Source organism: Python bivittatus, unplaced genomic scaffold (assembly GCF_059951505.1).
Source record: "Python bivittatus isolate LINGU-HERP-01145 unplaced genomic scaffold, Pbiv_v1 ctg000590_np1212, whole genome shotgun sequence".
In the NCBI taxonomy this organism is placed as follows: Eukaryota; Metazoa; Chordata; class Lepidosauria; order Squamata; family Pythonidae; genus Python; species Python bivittatus.
Genome location: NW_028277086.1, coordinates 8798369 through 8822497, shown reverse-complemented (window position 1 = coordinate 8822497; position 24129 = coordinate 8798369). Strand labels below are relative to the sequence as shown.

At 45.0% G+C, this 24129-nt stretch overlaps 1 protein-coding gene across 2 annotated transcripts in view; it reads right to left on the bottom strand.

Annotated features, from left to right (window-relative positions):
* The window catches only part of NDRG1 (N-myc downstream regulated 1), a 44525-nt gene extending 23172 nt beyond the window's left edge, over positions 1 to 21353 (bottom strand). The window contains exons 1-3 of one of the 2 annotated variants that reach the window (XM_088148948.1): positions 21220 to 21353; positions 4312 to 4390; positions 2560 to 2601 (exon numbers count right to left, since the gene is read on the bottom strand). In XM_088148948.1, the coding sequence (XP_088005074.1) occupies positions 2560 to 2601; positions 4312 to 4374 (105 nt within the window). In that variant the 5' untranslated portion in view covers positions 4375 to 4390; positions 21220 to 21353. Of the gene's footprint in view, positions 1 to 2559; positions 2602 to 4311; positions 4391 to 21116 lie in introns of both variants that reach the window. The other variant, XM_007435218.4, reaches the window with a different exon arrangement.
* Positions 21354 to 24129: the final 2776 nt, after the last annotated feature.

Genomic DNA, 24129 nt, shown 5'->3' with positions numbered 1-24129 from the left:
TTTTAAAAATAAGTTAAAATAATTTTTAAAGCAGGGCAAAATGACATGAAGGCTCCTGATGCCTTGCAAGCACTGGGGTTTATAATGAAGTCTGTTGAATTCAGCAGCAGGCAAACCAAGAGACCAAAAATGAAAGAAAAACAGCAGAGACTGCAAGGAAGGAGATCCCTTCAGACTTCAGGTGTCATCTTAAACAGGCTTTGAAATACCAGCAGGGAAGGGACACAAGAAATGTCTCTAAGGACTAGAAACCTGATGCCTGAAGTAGGAATACCCTGTCCTGAATACCAACCAGCACACACGTAAATGGTATTTGATATGATATTGTTGATGGGCCTTGCTACACAGGAGAACTTTTGTAGATGGGCTGAGGGCCACCGCCACACTTCCACTGCATAACTCTGACTTACATCTATCAGAGCTGCCAACCTCCAAAGGGCAAGACCTGTTGCCCTGATTGCTACAACTCTGGGGAACGAAATGGGTTGGGTCACAACACCACGACGTGTTGATTAGTGCCTTCCCTAAGAGCATCACATGCATGCCATCTGGACAGGACATCCAAGCAAGTTGAGTTAATACTATGTTAATAGCCATGGAGAATCAATGGCTGTTAGCCTTGATGGCAGTGGGACTGCCTCTGAAGGCCCTCTTCTGGGAGACTTTGGGGCTTCCTGCTCTCCCAGTACTTGGTTAACATAAGAGAAGAGCTTTAGCATCCCTTCGCCTGAAGACCAGGCCCTCTGCCTATCTCGAAAGGAGATTTTGTAAGCTCCCTGTCGAACAAATGTCCGTGTCCTTGTGGTGTTGCTCAACTGGAGGACATTATCCATTATGTCCTCCGCTGCCCCATTTACAGAGAGATTAGGGCCAAATTATTTATGGTAGATGAACTCTAGGGCTCAGATCTCGAAAAACAACTATATTCCGGCAGATGTGTTCCCAATGGCCAGCAACCAGATTGCTCCTTTGGCTTTGCTGTCATTTAAACTTAGAAAGAAATACTGAAGTTCTTAGCTGTAGCCTTGGCTTTATTTTGCTGTAACCTATTTCCCATTGAATACTCTTTTTATTACTTCATTTTACAATGTTACTATTGTTTTATGGTACTTTGTCGCACACTATATGTTATGACCTGTGGTTACAACAATAAACTTAACTTTCTTACTAGTGGGCTCACTGGTGCAGTTGGTTGGCCACTGGGATGGACCAGGGGTCTGATCCAGCAGGGCACAGCTTATGTTCTTCAAATGTAGCCTGCTCGATCTGGTGCCCCCTCCCAGTGAAACTGAAGCTAATCCATGGAGGGGCTGCCGTTATTCCTGAACGTGTCATTTTATTAGACAGAACTATGGATAATTCTGCACTTTGCCTAACCGGATTAGCCCTTTCTAACTGCATTTCCAAAAAGTATGGGCAGTGACCTTGCCCAGTTCTGACTGCCATGCGACTCCTCCTCTGAAGAACCACCAAACAAGCCTGGAGGGAGCTCTCATCTTCTGGGTGAAACTCAAGAGGAAACCGTAAGTTCACCGGTTGGTCTCGAGTGACAGCAACACTTTGCTGAACCAACCACTTCGGCGGGGTTGTTTGAGTAGCAAGCTTCAGCCTGCGAGTACGTCGGGTGTGGAAAAAAAATCATCACCATCAAAGCTTCCAGAGAGCTGCAAGCGACACAGAAGGAGCTCTGAGAAGCCGTTACTCGCCTCTGCTCGAAATATTTCCAGCAAAGTCAAAACAGGGTACAGTTTTCACCTGAATGGGCCCAGTAAGAAATCTGGCCAGTAAAAAGAGGCCACTGTTAATAAATCAGGAATATTTTGTTGATTTGTTTACATAGCCCATTGCAACCCACTTTGCTCTTCCTTTTGCACCAGCATTTCTTAAACTTCCCAACCTGAGACTGTGGTTAAAGGCACCCCAAACTAGCCAGACCTTGAAAATGATTTAGAAATCCTTCTCCAACCTTCAGTTTAGATCAGTGTTTCTCAACCTTGGCCACTGTAAGATGTGTGGACTTCAGCTCCCAGCATTCCCCAGCCAGCAAGGCTGGCTGGGGAATGCTCGAAGTTGAAGTCCACATCTTACAGTGGCCAAGATTGAGAAACACTGGTTTAGATTAATCCAGAGATGTTTACTTGCCTAGCAAAAAACAAGCATTTCCAGCATGGACTGATTCTTAAGATCAGTGTAAGATTCTTAAGATCTTATCAGTGTATGAACCCTCCCGCTGATCTATAGAACATAAATCAATCAACCGCTCAAGCAGACTGCTTCTCGGGACATGTCTTCTTGAGGATTTGAAGGCTTTCGGAAAACAGCGCCAAAGCCAGAGGGTAACGCAAACGTGTAATAGTACATAGGTCAAACTCAATAAACAGCTCATCTGCCAGAGTCTCAATCAGAAATTTGCGACTCCAAGAACCCTTTTCCATAGACGTTTCTGTGAAGTATTCTTACTATAGCTATAGATTGTATCCATAGACAACATAAACGGAATCTACTTATCTCATTAAATGCCTATGCCAGTATTTAACCATTGTGTCCTACTGTACTTACTTGGATCTCATCATAAACATCAGGCAGGAGACGGGTGATCGCCTAGAAAAGAAGCATTGAAAGGGTTACAAAATGGAAAACCCCCAAAGTTTCATTTTTAAAATAAATGCTGTGGATATTGATTAGCTTTGCCCACTTTATATAAGCTTTCTGATATAGGACCTCCCAAACTTCATCATGTTTAGATAGGACTTTGCCAAACCTATGGGGCAGAAGTTAACAGTGACCATTGGAAAGCCCACTGAGTGACCCTAAATACAACAGAGTCTGGATCCAATCCAGAAACAAGGTCAGGATTGCACTGGCAAATAAGGCTTGGCACATACACCAGAGCCTATGGGAGCCATTAAAAAACTCCATTCATCATTCCTATACCAAAGCAGAAACCTAATGATTCAAGTCATTTGCGGATCCGCAGAGACGTTCATCCTGCAGATTGGGACTTGCAGGAGGAAAGTGATGGCATTCCAGCTTGTTGGTGGCCCATGTGACACCCTCCCACGTTCATTCAAACCATCATTAAAATTTAGTTTGTACAAATGATCACTCCCTGTGTATTTAACCACTGCAGATGACAACTGGCATCTCCGTTTTGGTCAATTTGGTAGATCTTGCCAAATCATGAGAAGCAATTCTTGAAAAGGGCTATCTATCTATCTATCTATCTATCTATCTATCTATCTATCTATCTATCTATCTATCTATCTAATTTATATAGCTGCCCATCTCACATAAAAGTGACTCTGGGCGGCGTACAACGATTAAAAACAATAAATACATTTTAAAAAATCACAAGTAAAAACAACTATAAAAGCACACAGAACAGGAGGGGATAATAATAATAAGGGAGCCAACACAAAATCTCCCCGGTCCCCTGGGAGCCCCGGGCCTGATCCCATAGCCAGGTCTTGAGGGACTTCTGGACTGTTGAGAGGGATGGAGCTAATCTCACTTCTGGGCAGAGAAGATTCCACAAGGTGGGTGCCACGGCAGAGAAGGCCCACCTCCTGGGACCCACCAAATGGAATTCCCTGGCAGGCAGGTTTATTTAGCCATGATGCAGGGGCGGCGCAATGATGCAAGGTTGGTGGGGTCCACGGCTTTGGTTTTTTATTATTCTTCCCCCCCCCCAAAAAAGAGAGGTTTGATTAAGCTCATTTTTAAGATGTACATTTTATCTTTGTCATTTCAAAACGGCAGAAAGCTGTTCCATGGGATTTCCGCTATTTTACTAGAGGAGGCTCTGCAGAGAGTTCAGGTGACCAATTTGCCCACCCTTCATCTACACCAGGCTCTTTGAACTGAATAGCAACATTTTTGGAGAGCCAGCATCTTGTAACAGTTGGAGTGCTGAACTCATTTTCACGTCCCCAGGTAGTGTGGAACAGTCAGTTTGTCTCTGCCCATCCTATCTCCCAGACAGAAGAAGAGGCGACTCCCAAGTACGCCACCTTCAGCTCCAGAAGAAAGGTAGGATGAAAATGTAAGAAACGATATCATAATGAAGTTTGTGAAAGAAAGCATTTGACGAGAAGCAAGGCATGCTAAAACAACAGGAAACAGAACAAAAGAAATGGGTAGCTTAAAAAAAAAGGTTCACATGGTGGTAGGAAGACATAAAAATCAATGCCGGCTGAGTTCTGGGGGTGATTATCCAATACATGCTGTCCTTACTGGACTGCAGTAACAGGACTTGGGATTTGAGAGTCTGGAAGATTTGGTAGTCCTTCTGGCGCAGTTATGCCAACTTACCTCTTCTTTGTCTACTAAAGGTTTATGCTCTGTAATGTGAGAATCCGGACCGTCTGATGACATGGTCAGTAGCTGGTACCTAAGAAAATGCACAAATATTAATGTTCCTTAAGGGCAGTGCGCACGTATCTACATTTCTGCAAGATTAAGTGAGATTTCTCAAAGCCAGCAGCGTAAAGCTCCACAGACCCCTGCAGAGGTGGCCAACAGGCCCCATGGTACATGGACCGACAATGCTATGAGATGTTGCAGACAGCAGAAGGCCTGCCTTCCAGAATCCTCTCAACCAAAGCTCAGCTGACTGTTGCTTCTGTCTCACTTTTGCAAAATCAACAGGGTTTCAGATGGGGAACAATGACCCACTGCTGGGTGGCTTTTCAACCCTGCAAATCCATTCAATTAGTTAGATGTAGTAGGGGAGGGGAGATGGAATAACTAGGTGAAGGAGGTTCAATGTATTTTCTGCTAGCCTTGCTGATAGTCACTTCTTATAAGCTGATAAAGCCGTGATGGTTAGACCGAAGGAAGGGTCAAGCGCACATTTGTTTTCTGCTCCAAAATCAGCTGAAAAGAATTACAGGGCAAAGCGATACATTGGCAGGGTCACTGGCAAGATAAAGCGCTATCGGCAAAAAGCCTTTAAAATAACAACAGTGACTATGATAATATAGATCATGAGAGTAAATAGATCAGCTGTGATTTTATTCAAAAGGGCACGTAGGTTCGAATTTTCCTTACCATGTTAAGCAAGGGATTTCTGGGCACGTAGAAAAGACCGTGTTCAATTTAGTAACTTCTGAATCAAATCAAATTACAAGGTTTGTATAATCACAACGCTTATCTCTCTGGTTAGAATCAAGCCGCCGAGGTATAGATAAAATTAAGCAGCGCATCCTAGGACAGGGTTGATTTCCATTTTTCTCCCAAGGAGCAATTCTCTCTGCAATCATTGGTGGGTGACCAAAAAGTGGGTGGAACTAAGCCAAGAACCCAACGGCAGGTAATCAACAACCCTAATTCAAGTTCAAGCTGCAGATGATTAAACTGCACCTATACCACAACTCAGCAGTTACTTGCAACTGAGTGACCATAACAGGATCTTCTCAATGTGAGGAAACAAGATTTTATGTAGGAGGTATGTCGAAGGCATGGTCCAGGCAACTTTGGGGAATCCATGGGAGTATCTGACATTTTCAGATTATGTGCTGGTGTTTTCACAGTGTGGTGGTCAGAGCTGGCCTGACCAGTTACAAAACACATGTAGAAGACAAATGGTTGGATAGCTCCTCCAGCCTCTGCAAGTTTCACGCCATCCTATCATGGTGTTGACCTCCCTCTCCTCCAAAAGCTGGACACGTTTCTCAACAAGGCACTGGGTAGAGGTCACCCAACATTTTGGTTTTCTAAGAATGCCAGTGCTGCTTATGTAGGCCCTATAGATGTTCTTGAAAACAAATCTGTGAGGTTGCATCACAGCAAGCAGGCCTCCTATGTATTTATTTTATTTTATTTTATGTATTTATTTTAATTTAATTTAAATAATCTAAAATAACATAAAGGCAAGGAGATTGGTGGACACCCAGGGTTGTGTCCATGGCCTCCAGACTACCTATAGTTTCCCCCATAGACATTCTAGGAGTAGGCCTGAAGAACACTGAGGTTACGTTATCAAGGGACCCAAGGACATTACTCAAACCATAAAGCAAAGTCATGAGAGAGTTTTGATTTAATTTGCTCAAATTAAGAGAAACCAGATGAGGATCAAGACTTAGAAGAACACCGTGGTCTAACAACGTGAGCAGAACACGTCAATCTCCTCGTTTCAAGCAAATCACATAAAACTAATGAACAAAACCAGGGGAGGACTCTACTCCTACTGTTTTACAGCAGGGGGCACGGAGGCCTCACAGAACAAGTTTGCAGACGGCAAAACGCATAATGAAGTTCAGACACAGTCAGCTTGGGGTCATCGACAAGGTCTCTCATTAGCTGTCCTTCAAGCAGACAAATTGGCCTTTCAACGGGAGGTCGGTTTGATTCAGAACCCAAGCACCCAAAACAAGATCCCGTCAATTCAACATGCTTAAAAATATTGATACGGATTTCTTTTTTGAAAAAAAAAAAGAAGAAGAATTGTTTACGGTATGTTAAACCTAGCCATGCTATCTAACCTTCCTTTTTAAAGAGGAAGAAACGAAGCCCTGATGGTCATCTCATCGTAAAGGAGGACAGAATACCAAACCAGAGGGACTTGGAGAACTGAACAGTTGACCGTATGCACCGCCCGCATCTGCCTACTAATCTCTTGCCTCCAGAGGGAGTTAAGGGCACATGGAGAAACAACACTCTGCTCAGGCACCTTCAGAGGATCCAAGGACAGAGTTCCCTTACGGCTGTTTCCGGCAATATAAATCACATGCATGCCTTGTAAATCCAGCTTGTGACTAATATGGAGTGCACGTACGCAAGATAACACTCCTACCCCACATAAAAATACCTCGTAAAATCAGAAATAGGGTTTCAGAAACAAAAGTTTATGGACAACCTGTTCTCCTCTGGCACCTGCCAGATATTTCACACGAAGCTCCCCTTCTGGCTAAAAATGAGAGAAACGGCGCTCCCAACACATCTGGAGCGCATCAATTTGGGGAAATTGCTTATTTGCTATCCTCTGCATCTCAGGGAGATGGGCATATGCCTCCAGCTCAGTTTAACCCTTTCTATCAGGGGTGGCTCTCAAGAGAGCATGAAAAGGTTTTGGCCAATCTGTCAGCCCTACAAGATACACCAGGCTAAGGAACCGATGGCAAGCAGGTCAGTTCTACCTTGATTGTAACAGCCACAGTGGCAGAATCTTGCAAGTCTGAATGTGCTTTCCCCAACCTCACTTTATCTTCACGTGAACTAGGGAGGGACTTGTCTGAGACGTCTTCTCAAGTTACTTCCTTATCCGACCACTGTCTTGGTAGCGGCTGTTCCTCCTTCCCTTCAAGACCATTCCCTCTGCCCTCTCTGTAGGCTCACCTGCAGATTCTGAGGCTGAACTTCCTGGTCTCAGCACCTGCAGGATCCAGCATGTTGTAGCCCATATACCCACCACAGTCTGCACTTCCTTCCTCCAGAATCCCAGCTAAGAGAGTGGATGTGGGCATCCTGGGTGATGGGTGCATACTTTGAATTAAGTGCCAGGCCTGCTCACTTAAGAAGCTTTCCACACAGGTCTGGTTTTCACTAGTGAAAACCTTGAGCTGGACAGGCCATCGCCATCATCTAAACACATGCTTTGCACATAAAGACAGGGCTCGGGCTTTGCACACGCAGATAACGTGGCTTCTTTGGTTTTTAGTTCTGTGTGCACCCAACCACTGTGGTATGTTAACAGCAGTTGACTGTCGACAGCAGCGCATGAATCCAACCAGGGTGGCTCGATTAACAAACCTTGCTTAAGCAAATGATGGCTTGGTATCATGCATGAATCTGGCTAGAGAGCCCAGGAAGAAGGACACCCCAGCACAGTGACCCCGAGAAGCTGCTCTACTCAGACCACGTTCCATATTTTGATGTGCCTTGACAGATTGCTGCCACATCATGAATGAACTACCCCAAACTTTTGGGGGATGGAGTTAAATAAGCAAGCAAAGCCTCCAGAGCAAAGGCGAGGATGGTATGGCACGCAGGGCCAAGAGAAAGGCTCAGCTGGGCAGGCTCAAAGCCATCCATTCCTTAAGCAATTCAACGTCCTATCCAAGGATCAGAAGATGCTCTCGCCATTTCTAATGAATGAAGCCTCAGGAAACAAATCACTTTAACTACACCGGCACACACATCTTTTTCTCACCGTCGCAAAGCTTTTGGTTGGCATGACAGTACAGTATTCAGGAACGGTCAAGGGCTACGCGTGGCTCCAAGTGTTGGCCTTGGAACACATGGAACACAACCGCTGCACAATTTCCTACCATTTTAAAGCAAGAACCCTGCTAAAAACGCACTGCAAGCCCTAAAAAGGGCTTCATGCCATTTAAAAAGAAATGCACAAGAAACTTCGCACTATAAGAGAAAAAGAAAAAGTCCTGACTTTTCCCACATCCATGACTTAGCCAACCACTTTGCATCCTTGCCCCAAACGACTCACCTTCCCCAAATGTGTAAAGTGTAAACTGTATTCATCACAAGTTTGCTGAAATTTGGTTTAACTGGGGTAAAAATGCCCTTGACAAATATATAGTGCTTTTAGCAACAAGATAGAAGTGGTTTGTTACTGCCTTCCTTCTACATTTTTTAAAAATTTCCCAGTGTAGCATCCAGTCCTGTGATTTCCTGGTGGTCTCCCATCCAGTTACTAACTCGCTCCAACGTTGCCATTGTTTTAAAGATCAGCCAAAATACTACTTTTATATATGTAGCCTGAGAAGCTCTCCTCTGTTCAAAATATCAACACATGAAACGCTTACTCTCCTCCGCCTTCAGCCGGCTCAGGGGCCACAGCGTCTTGCCGCATCATCACTCGCACGGCCCTAGCAAGCTTCCCTCGGTTTCAATCTCATGAAATGCAATTCTTGCCCATTTAGTTAAGGGTTAACGCTTAACTCTGTCCTGCTTGTTATAAAGAATGGGCATTCGTTATGCAGCAGTTGTTTTCAAGCAGGGCAAGAGAGCAAGGAGAATGCCAAGGCTGAAGCACAGAACTGCGGCTAGGGCACCCCTCTTGACCTGTGGAACATCCTCCTTTGGGATGCAAACGTGCAAGCCGCCTGGAGCCAAAAAGTGCGCTGAACGCTCCTAATTCCTGGCTGCTTCTAGAATCAGAGATCTGGACAAAAATGTAGAGCAGTGTTTCTCAAGCTCAGCAACTTTAAGATGTGTGGACTCCAATTCCCAGAATTCCCCAGCCAGCCCTGCTGGCTGGGGAATTCTGGGAGTTGAAGTCCACACATCTTAAAGTTGCTGAGCTTGAGAAACCCTGGTGCAGACACTCATTTTCCACTGTTAAATCCCCTCAAAAGCTGAGTCACAGAAAACGCTACATCTCTTTTGTTTCCGGGAGGTTAACGAATACAAGTGAACAATCCAGATCAGCCTACGCCAAATGGCTGCTTTCCAGCTGCTTCGGCCTTCAACTCTCCTAACAGTGACGGAGCCAAAACTAATTAAGCAGACTGCTATTCTGGTGCTCCAGGGCATGCTGGGAGTTGCAGTCCAACATACTGAGGGTTGGGAAACACTGGATCAAGAGGGTAATTTCAACAACGATGACCATTTCGTTAGAGCGGAGCAAAAAACAACAATTTTTAGACCTTTTTAATGTCAGAACAACAGGCCATTTGAAGCAATCCCCATGCATAAATATCAGCATAATATAACCCAAGACCACAGAAGACCTTAACTTTGACTGTTAAGGATCAAGAAGCTGATTTCTCAAGTTCTCCCCAGTGGGTCATTTCTAAAAAGTCAAGATGCACAAGATATATAAAATAAGTGTTAGGAGCTACAGTCCCACAAGCCAATCCCATGTTGTGGTTAATAGCTTGCTCAGGTTTGGGGAATAGATTTTAGCGCCCTGAGATAATATTTTGGAACATAATATTCTCACATCCAGGCAGTTATCTCAGATAATAAGCATCTCTTCCTCTCTATTTGTTCTAGTTCCCCAGCTGAATCTTGATTATAGCTACAATCTACCAACTTCTACAAGCAGTTAGAAGGTTGAGTTCACGCACTGCGCTAAGCCACAGATTGCTCAGCTATGGTTCCATCCAGAAATGCAGTTAAGGGAGCCTTTAGTGCTGGCTTATGAAGTACAAGTTCTCAAAACAGTCCAAGCCCAAATAAAGCTATTATGGCTTCGTGTAAGGTGGGTCTATCCCCAAGCCACCCAATTTTACCCTCAATACCTAAACACGTTGTCCTTCATCTGGCCCAATTTCAAAATACATTTCTTCAAAAAATATTTATGGACCAGATCATCTAGCTCCCCCAATATGAACCATCAATGTGATATGTTTAAAATATTTGAATCAGAGTTTTCATAGAATCACAGAGTTGGAAGAGGCCAGCAGAAGACCTCAAGTCTAATCTTATCTTTGTTCTGCATCCCTTTGACCTAGAAGTGCAAGATGCTTTTCTCCATTGTCTTCATTTAATCCACCAGGAGGGACAAAGCTTGAGTCAGAAGGTTGCAGCCCTCAAGTACACTGTCCACATTTATAAACTGGAAAGAATCCAAACCTAGAGGTCAAGTGATGGCCAACTGCCAACCTCATGACCTTCCTCAACTCTGGAGTCAGAACCAGCTGACTTTGTCCACCAAGAACAATGCAAATTGTTCACAATGTCAAGTGTCCCAACTCCCTCTTCCCAACATCTTGGTGAGGGAGAGGTCACACAGTGCCAAAGAGCAAAAAGTGTTTGAGGCATCAGACTAGGACTGGGGCGATCCAGGTTCAAGTCCATCTTCAGCTATGGAAGCTCACTACCTTGAATTACCTCATGGGGCTGTTGTTGAGAGGGAAAATGGGAGAAGGAATGCAACTTTAAACAACTGGCTACCAGCTTGTGTCTAGGTACAATTCAAGTTGGCAGTAATAATGTATATAGTCCTAGATGACTTGGGGCCTGAATACCTCTAGGACCGCTTACTCCAAGTAGAAGGACCCTGCCCTCTGTCCTAGGGTTCCGGAAAGCTCTGAAACCCTGGCTTTGGTCCCAGGCCTGGAGTTAATTATTGTCTGTCTAGGGCCCCTCTGTTGTTTGATTTTTGTTTCCTGTAAGATTATTTCAGTTGGGCTGTCCGTTTGGCTTAATCTTTTTATCCGTTTTTATGGGGGGTTTTTTCCCTAGGTTTGCATGCTGCCCAGAGTTCGTTGGAGTTGAGTGGCTTATACATACAAATAAAAATAAAATAAAACATATTAATCCAGTCTAGGCTACGAGTTCCCACCGTGCCCCTTTGGTGTGGTGGGAGGAGATCTGGAAGCAAGTATTCTCTGGTGGTGTTGCCCACAAAAGTCGGTTCAGCATCCTTGTTGTTAGCATTTAGGAGATCAGTCAAAACCTGGTTATTTGAGCAGTTGTTCGGGATATATGGAAGATGTGTGTGGGTGCTGCTAATTGATTGGAAATCACTTTTGTAACCTGCTTAATTAGTTTTTGATTAAAGCAGCAAAAAATCACTTGTACTGTAATAACATAAACTTGTTCCCTTGTACAGACTCGGAGGGTCCCACAAAAAAAATGTCCGTACCTCCAAAAGTTCTATATGCCACCCCACCATAATTATTCGAGGGAAGGAACAGTACAGAAGAAAGCAGGAAGTGTGCAATTACAGTTTCCCTGAGGATTACAGCTTGCAATATAAATTTTTGGAACAGAAGGCAGCATTGGACTAAAAAATCCCATTCATACCATGCTAAATAAAACATCTCCCAAAACATCTGATTTTATTTTTTTTAAATGTCTCCAGATGAAGATTAACACACCACATTGCAAATCTATTTATTTTTCCTGCAGTTAAATAGCTATTTCTCCTGGACTTTATCCTTTTATTAGGATGATGGAAGACAACGGAACATAAAAACAATTGTTCTATCTATACCCATACACCTAATAAAGTTTAGAGAGTCCCACATGCCAAACTTGTGGAATCATATAAAACAGCTAATTTTCAAGCTCTATACTGATGATGCTTCTAACAAAATAAACAATAGTCCATTGTTTTTCAGTGTTGATTTCTGCATCTAAGGCAAGTCTGTTCCATTTGTCCATTCTTGCATCTAAAACCTATCTACGGAGAGCCAACCACATTCCCCATCTTTGCTGCAATCTATTTTTCAGCAAGTTTTAAACTCTTGATAATTCCTTCAAATGCATTAGAACTAAGATTCTTTAATTTAGCCTCTCGAGGGAGGGAGAGAGGGGAGCAAACTCTCCCCTCCAAAAATAATGGCAAATATTTTGTGGTTTTAGTCTTTTGTGGGGGGGAGGGTGTCTGGCTTTCAAGAAGTTCTTTAATTATCAGAATTCAGCCTTATCAAGGAATGGAAAACCAAGCAACATTCAGTACGCAGACGTTTAAGACTGTAGGAACAATCAAAGACAGCAGAAACATTATGCTTTGAACATTCTGAATGATTTATGCTGTATTTATCTTTCTATTTTATTTTTAATTTTTACAAATCGCCTTGACCGACTTTAATGTTGGAAGACGGACCTAACGATCGTTTCAAGACGGAATAAATTTCAAGCTGAGCAAAACGCGCAGGATCAGAATCTTTGAGTCTGAAGCTTCTTGCCCCATTGATCAGCAGGTGGTTTCCATTTTTGTACCCCAATGCCCAGCGATTCTGTAGCAACACGCCTCTTTCGCCATGTGCAACTGCTTTACCTATTGCCCTTGGTCAGATCACTGATATTTAGAAGCCATTTTCTTTCTGAACTAATCTGGGGGAACTCACTCTAGCAGTGCTTCCTCTAAAACTCAACCGCTTAACAAAGACCTTGCACTTCACTGCTGAAAAAAATCAACGTTCTCTTAGCAGGCGTATCTCAGTGCAAGCCCTCCTCGGGGCCAACGTGACCAAATATCGCTTTTTAACCTTTGTAAACATGACCTAGATGCAGGCTGCAAGGATTAATGAGCCTGAACGCACCCATTGCACCAAACAATTCTTGCTGTGGGTTAAATTGATCAGCAGATTTCCCTCCTCTGAGCAAAGTACATGTTAAGATTCAGGACTTTGCCCATCACATGGGAACTGGGCACGCTGGCCTGTTTATAATAAAGCCAAATCAAGTTGATCATCATTCCTGGGGCCTGCTAAATAGCCAGCGCATTGAAATCATTGACTTTAGGAGCATTTTCAAACTAGGTATCTCATCATCCTGAGAGAGTACAACCAAATTTGGAATAGATGAATTCTAATTCCCAATCCAGGGACTACAGTATATTTAACTAGCATAGATGTGGACCCAAGACTTGCAAAATCTACCTTTTTCTCCCCCTCTGCTAGGAACTCTACATCTAAAGACCAGGTACAAAATGGTGTCGTAAGAAAGAACGTACTGAATTCTAAAACAAGATGCCTCTATGTAGATACTCAAAACAGAGCCTGCATATAAACCAACCTGTGGTTTGACACCAAATGTCCTTGATCTCAACATACAAGTACGGTACTTTCTGAGGGTGATACTATTCAACTATTGGGATCAGAAACCCTTGCTGATCTAATCCAACCCATCAGAGATCTAAGGTATGCAAAAGCCACCTTCTGCCCCCCTAATTAACAGCACAATCTAATCTGCAAATTACAAATAGTTTTATACTGCATTCCGTGCTTCCCAAAGCTCCGACTTCTATGGGGAATGTTATTTCCAGTCATTGATTTGCAAATCAGATTAACCCAGATTTGAGTTCAATAAACACTGGCCCAAAACACCCAGAGCAGAAACTCCCTCTGTTGCTGTAAGCATTAGGATGATTTTAATTCTGCTATAGGCATCTCTGCCGTGATACAATCTTTCACATTTCCAACATGGCAAATTAGTAAAGGGAAATGAAGCCACCACCCCTTTTCCATCTTTATAGCAGATGCAATCTTGAATCAAGCCTTTCTCAACTGGAAACTTTTAGACAAGTAGGATCACAACTCCCAGAATTCCCAGCCATCATGGAGGCAATTTGGGGAATCCAATTCCAATACCCTTGGAGGACCCAAGGAATTGTGCTGTGTGCGGTGTAGGAAAATAGTTGGGACAGAACCATTCTGGTGACCCACAGAAATCAGCAGAAAAATCTCGTTTCGATTTATCTATTTAAAATTTATTTTTATATATATAATACAGGCTACTAGCCACAAGAAAAAAATGTATCAAAAAATTCTGTTACTGAAAAGGGGTGGCTCATTTATAGAATATGAAGTTCCACAAGGGAAGGAAAAAGATACCCTCCATACATCCAAAGTCTGAATTTTCTGACAGAGTGCCATGTCTCTTATTTTGATCCTATAAACCCCACGCATTCTTTTATTATTCAACTGCAGCCATGGTCTCCAAACTTCACCACAACTTTCTAGCTCAACCAATCCAAATTAATCAATCCTTTAACCTTGTCAGTAATTCTGTATGTTCCAATCTAGGATGGCATCTGATTAAATTCTTCACAGGCGTGCCAAAGTTGGAGTTGCAAGGGTTAGGTAAGATCTGCAGGATGATGTTAATTGCAATTTTTAAAAGAAATAGTTGCTCTTCAACCACGATTAAAAATTACACAAGAGCACAAAGTCTCCTGATCCAGTGCCCTCCAGATATTTGGGACATTTCATTCCCAAGGTACAGAAGAAGGACACCAGGAAGTTCTCAGGCTGAAAAGCTGAGACACCATAATAGTTCAGTGTTTCTCCACCTTGGCCACTTGAAGATGTGAGGACTTCAACTTCCAGAATTCTGGGAGTTGAAGTCCACACATCTTCAAATGGCCAAGGTGGAGAAACACTGGTTAACTACTGCAGGCAGAGGATCAAGCAGGCCATGTCACTCTACTAAGAAGGGCAAGAGAAAACAGTGCCATCCACTTCCTGGGACAGATTTTCCTCTCCCAGGAATAAGCTTCTCCCCATCCATCATAAAGAAATGGCCTTGGTGTCAGCAAAAATCCTCCAGTAAGGCAATTAAGCTGGTAATATCTGCAGCTACAGATAAGGGCAGAGGCCGAGAGTATATTCCAACCCGGGGCTTCAAAACACGGTGCAATCCAGATCTCGGCTTTCTCCGATCATAGCTGGCCAGAGATGGAAGAATGCTCCTTTGTCATTTTGCAGGGAACACAACAGCAGTGTTGTACGGACAATCTGCCATCCTTTGTTCCTTCATACGCACAGAGGGCCTTTTATCTGTTGAATTTCCAATGCACCCAAGGACACTGACTTGAATGAAGGCATGAGTTGGATAACAGTTTATTCTTTGTGGGACAACCGTTCATCTCTGCCCAAAGGGCCAAAATCAACTTGCTATTTCTTACTCTGGCAGGAGTTAAGTGACTCCCCGAGGGCAAACCATGGAGCAACAGCCAGCCATGCTCAAGGCGAGCGTCTTCTCTTTCTTTGCTCCTTTCCCAAATGGCATTTCTCCGATTTCACCCATGTTTCCCTTTACGCTCAGTCCCACCTCCAAGCGCGCACTTCCCTGCCCCGAGATAACCAAACCCTCTGTACCCCTCGCCCAAATGAAGAACAAGAAGCTGAACATTCATGCAGTTGGGGCCCTTTCAAAGCGCAACCAATCACATAAATAAAACCAGCTCCTAGCATTCAATGAACTTTGGGGAGATGCTTCATAGTGATCATTTGAGATCACCTTGGCTGATCTCAAAACAGCAGGGACAGACTCCATTAGCCCTGGAGAAGACCACTGTTTATTCATCCGTAATGTCTTTCCTGAAAATATACCTTTGTTTTAAATAAAAGGATTGTAGTAAGACGAAATAATCATCATAACATAAACACTGTTGATGTACTTTTAAAAAGAGGGAAATGAATATCTATGTATCGATATTTGTATAACGCTGTATCATTGTTCAGAGTTTTTCTTTAAGGGGTGGGGAAGAACTGGATAAGAGACCACCAGAATTTCCCCAAGCTGAAAGGCTAGACTGAAAAAGGAAAGGGAATCCTAAAAAAGGAACTATATAAACCACTTTGATCAAATAACCAACACTCCCCCCTCCCCAGTGTACTGTGGAATTCAACTGCTACAGTTATTTTCACACCGTTAAAGCAGATTTATCTGTTCAAAAAGTCTTGTAGGGTTCCTGCCCCCCCCCCCAAAATACTATGGAGATCCAAAGTCCCCTTTATATGTAAAGCCATGTCAGTCTTATTTCAAATCATATCTACGATGATTAAATTTTAGGTTCAGATTTTAACATAATCATTGGAATTAGTTGGAGCCCACGTGTTTGTGGTTCTGAGTTTACTGCAGATTGATTTTTTTTTTTTAATCTGGGCTGTCTTTATAGATTGTTTTTGCTCTTTTGGTAGATTGTGTTTTTATATGTTGTTAGCAATCTAGAGTCGCTATGATGAGATGGGGGGCAGGAATGGAATAAAATAAATAAATAGATGTCTTTGTGAAATCATCAAGGGAAACTTTGTTGTTTCAGGAAACTAACTTCCTTCTCAGCTTGGGCTCTCCCAATTCCCAGAATTCTTTGCTACCATGCTGAGAATCCCCTTTCGGACCAAGAATTATGGGAACTAACACAGCTGGAAAAGGCCATTTTGTGGGGAACATGAGAAGGTCACATCAAAGCTTCTTCCTTGCTGACTTCATCACCCATTCCACATCCAGGTTTGTTCAAGTTACATGTAAAACATGAAACCGTATCCTAGAAGTCATTTCTGGTCATACAATACTCCTAATAAACTTAGTGCTATTCCAAAGAAGAGTACTAATTCCACCCAAAAAGTGTTCCCTACAACTTGGCTTCTTTATCACTGGTTCTATGAGTGTGAAGAACACAACTGAAGGAGCTTCTTGCTGGAAAAACAAGAATGCTTAATGAGTCTGCTATTCTATTTCTGACAGGAGAAGAAAATTCACAGTCAAGATATGAAACCAAGTATCTTTGCTGATTTACCCCCAGCGTTCGCTTCTCAAATTTAGATTGCCTCAACCTAAACATTTAATTTTCACCTTCAAGAAGATCTACCTGTTATCACTTATGGAATTTTGACCCTCAAAATCCTTTCCCTTTTGGAATTCCTTCCCCTTCACAAAACTAAGCAAAAAAATAAATAAATAAAAATGAGTTGATCAAATGAAATATCACCAAAAACCTTAGAGACAAGATAGATTTATACAAAGGCAGCCTTTCCCAACAGCCTGTTCTTCAGATGTTGGTTTCTGAGTGCAATTCAAGATGCTGGCTGTCACCTATAAAGCCCTACATGGCATAGGGTCTAGATCAGTGTTTCTCAACCTTGGCAACTTTAAGATATGTGGATTTCAACTCCCAGAAATCCCCAGCCAGCATGGCTGGCTGGGGACTTCTGGGAGTTGAAGTCCACACATCTTAAAGTTGCTAAGGTTCAGAAACACTGGTCTAGATATTTGAGGGCTGCCTATCTCCCCTAATGTCTGCCCACTTCATTTGCTCCAACATAGCCCACTTGCTCTGGGACCCATCAACTCAACAATGCTACCTTATGGGACCCAGGAGATGGCCTTTTTTGTCATCACCCTTGCCCCCTGGAACAACCTCCCCCTGGAAACCTAGATCGCCCCATCTTGTCTGCCTTTTGGTGAACTTTTAAAATCTGGCTCTTTTCCCCAGGCCTGGGGCAGGTCCCCTTTTAGTAGTGGGCATAGTAAATAGTTTGGGGCTTTTTTTGTGTGTTGTTGCTTCCCTCCACACACCAGTTGTGTTTTATGCTATGTTGTGTACTGATTTTGGTATATTACTGTGTTTTAATTTTATGAAGCCACCCAGAGCGGTTCTGGAGATGGGTGGCTTAGACATTTGACGAACAGAAAAACAAATGTAAGAACTGCAACGTCTATCTTCACAGCCCCCAAGTCCATGGGGTGCACTAGCTGGGAATTATGGGATTTGAGATCTGAGAGCAAGAGGATAGGAAAGGGTCATCTTTAAGCACATAGAAAGCCTTATTCTAGCTATCATTTGGTAGGCCTCGCAATACTTTTGTTCCCGACACTGCTTTTTATAGAACAGGGTAACACACTGGTAATTCAACAAATTCCAGAAATGGCATTAATGCACACTTGTTTCTTGTGTTTTCTTTTAACCTGAGACTATCTGGGCACAATTCCTGAGGCAGCTCATCGCAAAGGCCACGGAGGGGCCAAGGAACAGCCGTTTGCCACAACTTGTCGCAGCCACAGGAAGTGCCTCCTACAGAGATCCAGCCCTGTTCCAAGACCAGCCCAACTTGGCAAACTGCTGGAGGATTCCAGCTGTTTCAACTGTTTATCCAAGGAGGGCAGAGGGAATAGGGAGCCTTTGCTGTCCAAACAGGAATTGCAAACATTTCCTCTCCTGCGGTCATCCTTCCCGAATCAGAAAATCTGCTCTCCATTTTACACGTGATGGGTGAGAAGCCTTGCAGAACCACCATCTTCTTGAGGTTGAGGACCCGGGACAAGTGGACTTCCCGATGCAAGGAATTCTGAAGGATTTCCTAATCCTAATTTGAAGGATTAGCCAATCTCAAAGCAAGCTCTTCTTCACATATGAAGCAACCTGATCCCCTGAGAGAATCCAGGGCCACCTATGGGGGGGCGGGATTAGTGCCACCCCTGGAAATGTAAATGCGGCTGCAAGCTATCCTTCTCCAACCTGGCACCCTCCAGAAGTTGGTCCTTCAATTCCCAGAATTCCTGAGCCACCGCGACCACTGCTGAGAATTCTGGGAGTTGAAGTCCACACCTTGGGAGGGTACCCAGGCTGCTTACATTCATGCAGCTGAGAGACCATCCTCCTAACACACTTAGCCTTGGAGAAGCCCCCTTGATTTACCGCCCAACTTCCGTCACAGTCCCGTCTGATGACCCTTCACCGATATTATCTAACAAGCAGCTACTTCCTAGCAACTCAAGCAAAATAAATTGTGACCACACCAGTCTGAAAAATCCAGCTACACCCTCGAGCAAGATCCCAGAGGGGTCAGTCAGCTGCTGTAAAAACAGCCTCCTTTCACAAAAACAGTTGGAAAGAAATGTTTTCAAACCTGATTTTTAAAATAGTTCCAGGCTATCTAAAAAGCATGTTCCAGGCTAACAGATTCACAGCTGAATCTGCTGTTCTTTACATTCCAGCCCCGTTCAGCTGATGCGATGAATTTCAGTCCATGAAATCTGGGGTCACCATATAAACCTGCAGGCTTATCTGCAAAGCGTAACAGGACGACAATTATTGCTCTCGAGTGTCTACATTTAAATTCTACCAGCATACTGCAGAGAAGAACTCTGCATATCAATGACACAGTCCCCAACGGCTAGATGATTAACTGTTGACAGGAAGTGCATATATACGCATGCCTTAGCTGATCTTGGAAAAGCTAATAGGGTCCAGACGGCTAGAAATGGGATGGGAGGCCACCAGGAAATCCTAGGGATATAGCCTACATTGGGAAGATGAAAAAAACTGGAAGGAAAACCATTTCCTTTCTGTTGCCAAGAAAACTACAAAAACTGGAAGCTGAACACAGCTCAAGGGAGACCTGATATTTGTATACAAACAGTTGCTGCTTTCCAAGTTTCTGTTTCTAACTTTCAGTTCATACAACATGCTAAGCTAAAACAGTGCTGAGTAGTTTGAGGGTCAGCCACCGCCTCAGTGCTTTGTGTGAACAGGCCCACTGTTTTCAGACAGTACATGGCTGGAGCATGGCAATGCCATGTAACCTTACCGCTGCATTTTGTTAACTGAAGTTTAGTGTGCCGAGGGAACATTTTCATTTCCCTCCCTGTGTTCTATCCTTTCAAATGGCTAGAGATGGCCACACAGTACAAGAAAACTGACATTCGCTCATTTTTACTCTAGCGCCTAGTTTAGGGGAAGAAAATCAACTTGTCTCACCTGCAACTGTCACTCGACTGAGCGAACAGGTCAGTGTAACAAGAGTCACCTAAATCAGTGTTTTTCAACTTTGGCAACTTTAAGATGTATGGATTCAACTCCCAGAATTCCCCAGCCAGTGGCTGGGGAATTCTGGGAGTTGAATCCATACATCTTAAAGTTGCCAAAGTTGAAAAACACTGGCCTAAGTGCTCACCATTGTCAAAGCAACCCATAAGAAGGTAAATTGTTTCAGGAGCAGGTTAATTTTCTGGACAAGTCAGAAGAGTGAGGAAAAGTCAGAAGAGTGAGGGAAAAAAACTCTCAAAAGCTTTCAAAAGGCAACTTTGCCTCCCCACCCAGCCCACAACAGGAGGTCAGGGAAAGGAGCCGTTTCTCTTCCTCTATCTCTTCAGAGACAGAAAAACCTATTATGAAAGCAACACAACAATCCGGGAGCTAAATTCAGGTTTTTGCCACACAGAATCGATGCTGTCATCAAAGTTCTGCTGACCTAACAAAGCAATCGAGCCCATCTCGGATCCCTGTCGTTCTTCCAAACCCCCGAAGGCCCTTCTTCTCCCCTCACTTTTCTTTTAAGGAAAAACTGAATTGTCAACTTCTTCCTACATTGCCAAACTTCCTATGAGGTTAAATTTAACCGCCAGCTTAAGAAGAGGCCCGAAGAATTGTAAGGAAGACGCTTCGGGTATCAAACGTGCCCATCGGCACAAGAAATTGGGGGGGGGGGGAAGAAGGGAAGGGGGAAAAAAAGACAATGAGAAAAGGTCCACAACTGCAAAACCAAGTCACTTTTGGGGGGAAGAGAAGCTCAAGCCTGGGGGAGCAGATGAGAAAAGGGGAGCACACCTCTTTGAAAGGAATGGGGCAGGCTGGGGGTGGGGGAGAGATCGGGTTTGTTTAGCCTCATACCGCCCCCCTTCTCCAAGCATGCCTCGCCTGCCCCCCTCACAACAGCCCGACGAGGTCGACTCAGTAAAGCGCGCATCGGACCCAGCTTGAGCCAGCCCGAGAGTCGCAGCCCACCCAGCCGCTTCCCCGAGGCGCTAGACTACCTTTCCCATCCTCCCCAGCCAGCCCAACCACCCCCTTTTCCTGATCTTTCCCCTCCCCTCTACCACTCCACCAGCTGGTCGCGGGTGATGGGAGCGGCCGCTCGTTCAACGCCCGGCGGAGAGGGCGCAAGGGCAGCCCTGCCCCCCGCGATGGGTCTCACCTGGGCGCGGAGCCCTTTCAGACGCTGCCCCGAGCGAGACCCCAAAGGGGAGAGAGAGAGAGAGAGAGAGAGAGGGGCTGAAGCACCGACGGCGACCCCTCACCGCCTCCGCTGGCACGAAACGGTCCCGGAGAACGGACGGTCGAGGAACGCAGCGCACGCTAGCAGACCATCCACGCCACCCCGCACGCCTATCCGCTGTCCGGCGCCGCGGGAGGAGTTTTTATCCGCTGCCCCGCAGATCACGCCCCGTCCCTCCAGGGGGCGTGCCTTCGGCCACTCCCCTCCCCCGCCCCGTCTCTGCCCGCCGGAGGAGAGGCTCGACCACCCGCGCGCGCCGCCCCGCCCTGCGCCCCGCCTCTTCGCCCTCGGCTCCTCCCACCGCCCGTCTTTCGCCCCGCGCCTTCGGGAGCCTCGCGCAGGAAGGGCCGGTCTCCGAGCGAGTAAGGAAAGGAAAGGTGCCCGTTGGTTCCCGTTGAGGTCGGTCTCTCGGAGGAACGCGCCTGCTCCCGAGGAGATGCGCAGCGGGTGGGACCCAGGCGCGGCCGCTGGCCGTTGAAGGGATGTTCGAGCAAAGCGCAAACCGTCCGCGCGATCTTTTCCGGACTGAAGGCGTTCCCCAACCTAGCGCCCTCCAGATACGGGAAGACAACCGCCCATAGTTATCAACTGTCTGGAAGCTAAGAGGTGTTCCTTATAGGCTCAAAAACGAAGCAGGGTTGCGGGCCCCCCACACACACACACTTGGATGGGAGGCCACCAGGAAATCTCAGGACAGCAGGCTAGACGAAGAAGTCAAAACAGCATTCCAGAAGAAGGCAGTGACAAACCAGTTGCCTATTTTTGTCAAGAAAACAATGTTGAAGAGTCCACGAAACCACCAGAAGTCAAGCTATGTAGAACGGAGACATCACCGAGGAATAGCGCATCTGGAGGTCAGCAGGCTGGGGAAGACAAGGCTAGCCAACAGCTGGATTCACAAAACTGGCCAAGGCAAAACCAAACCAATCCCAGTGAATTCAGTACCTGGGGTGGCTCCTAAGACCTGCTGAGCCTCAAATCTGGTTGGCTGCTTTGGGGGCTGAGTGCCCTGTGCAAACCCAGCCACTGGGGTCAACATAGAGCTCAGGGTCAACTGCATAAGCCCCAGTGACTGGATGAATCCCCCAAGCCATGAGCTGGTATCTGTTTGTGTGAACACCACCTCTTTCTCTCCTGATGTGGGGAGGGGGTGGGTGATCAGGTGAGCAGAGGATATCAACCCAGTTCCCTTGGCCGATGGGTGTGGTTTTGGGCTGACCTGCCGAAAAGCAGCTGTTTCTCCCCTTTGCCGGGGAGGAAAAAAGCATCCCCTGTAACCGACTGGCTGTCTACTTTAAGCCCCCCAGGGCTGTAAGTCTCTCCCCTCCTCACCTGTTGACTGGCAAGATGGAAGCTGAACTTCAGACCGTCCTCGGTGATTTGCTGATTGCAGAACTGCATCCATGGAACCAAAACTGGTCCTAGCAGGGTCTACACCAGTGTTTCTCAAGCTTAGCAGCTTGAAGATGGGTGGACTTCAAATCCCAGAATTCCCCAGCCACCCCTGCTGGCTGGGGAATTCTGGGAGTTGAAGTCCACCCATCTTCAAGCTGCTAAGCTTGAGAAACACTGGTCTATATATGCATCGGAACCCAGGCTGCTGTTTCTCCTCCTTGCCATCAATGGCCCCTGTCCAGTTTAAGCAAGGGATTGTCTGGGTGTGCAACCCCACTGATTGATTGATTACGTGCCATCAAGTCATTGTTGATTCTTAGTGACCATATAGATAGATTTTCTCCACGATGATCTTTCCCTCACCTGCTCTTTCAGGTCTTTCAGTGGTGCATCCATCACCACCATAACTGAGTCCATCCCCCTTGCTGCTGGGTATCCTCTTCTCTTTCCTTCCACCTTTCTAATCATTATAGACTTCTCAATGGAGCTAGGTATTCATATTGATTGACTGATTAGGTGCCATCAGCTTGGTGGTGATGCTTAGAGACCTTCTCCAGGATGATCTGTCCCAAATTGGCCCTTCAGAGCTTGCTGTAACTGAGTCTCTCCCCCTTGCAGCTGGTCAACCTCTTCTTCTCTTTCCTTCCTTTCCCAGCATTAGAGCCTTTTCCAGAGATCTGGGTCCTCCTATAATGTGTCCAAAGTAGGATAATTTGAGCCTGCGTTGACTTGTTCAATGATCAGTTGGTTTGTTTTCTCGGCTGATGCACCCACTAAGCTAAAATACAGTTGGGTAAGTTGTGAAGCGGTATGGAATGTGAACCAGGTCATCACATTAAGCCAGGAATGAGTAAGATATAGGGCTGGGTTCAGACACCACCCTTAACTCTGAAACAAACAATCCTCAAGCAAATCACTGGTGGCTGAGTGCAGTGTCTGAATTTGGTCGTGGTGGTTTGCCACAATCTGTGAATCCAGCCTGGGAACTCACAATACTTCAATTCATTTCCCAGTATTTAGTATTGGAGGTGCATTAATTTACTTAAGATATGCAAGAGGAGTTTTATAACGAGCCAGATAGATTTCTATCTCAATTCTCCCACTCCTTTCTTCAATGACGCAGGTCCTGGGGATCCAGTAGATGCATGGTGCCCCTTGCCAATGTCTGTGCCCATATTCAGCAGCAAGAACAGCAAAAAATAATTGAGAAGTCTCAGAACGTGTTACTGGTCACGGCCCAGATGCTAAACACGATAAAAGCAGAGATCTGAGGGAGCTGTGAGGCTCTTAACTCTTTCAAAACATATTTTTTGAAAGCAGAGCTTTGACCCATATTTGAAGACAATATTTGGCAGTCAGTGTAAATTTATAGGTAGGTTGGGCAATTAGGAAATAAGTCCAATTTTGGGTTGGTGTTCCAGTAATGGTACAGCCGAGCCCATTATGATTTGTGAGAAGCAAATGTGCTGCTTTTTAAATGCATGGATTTCAGCAGACAAGTAATCCTGCAAGGATCAGACACACTTTTCTTTATGGC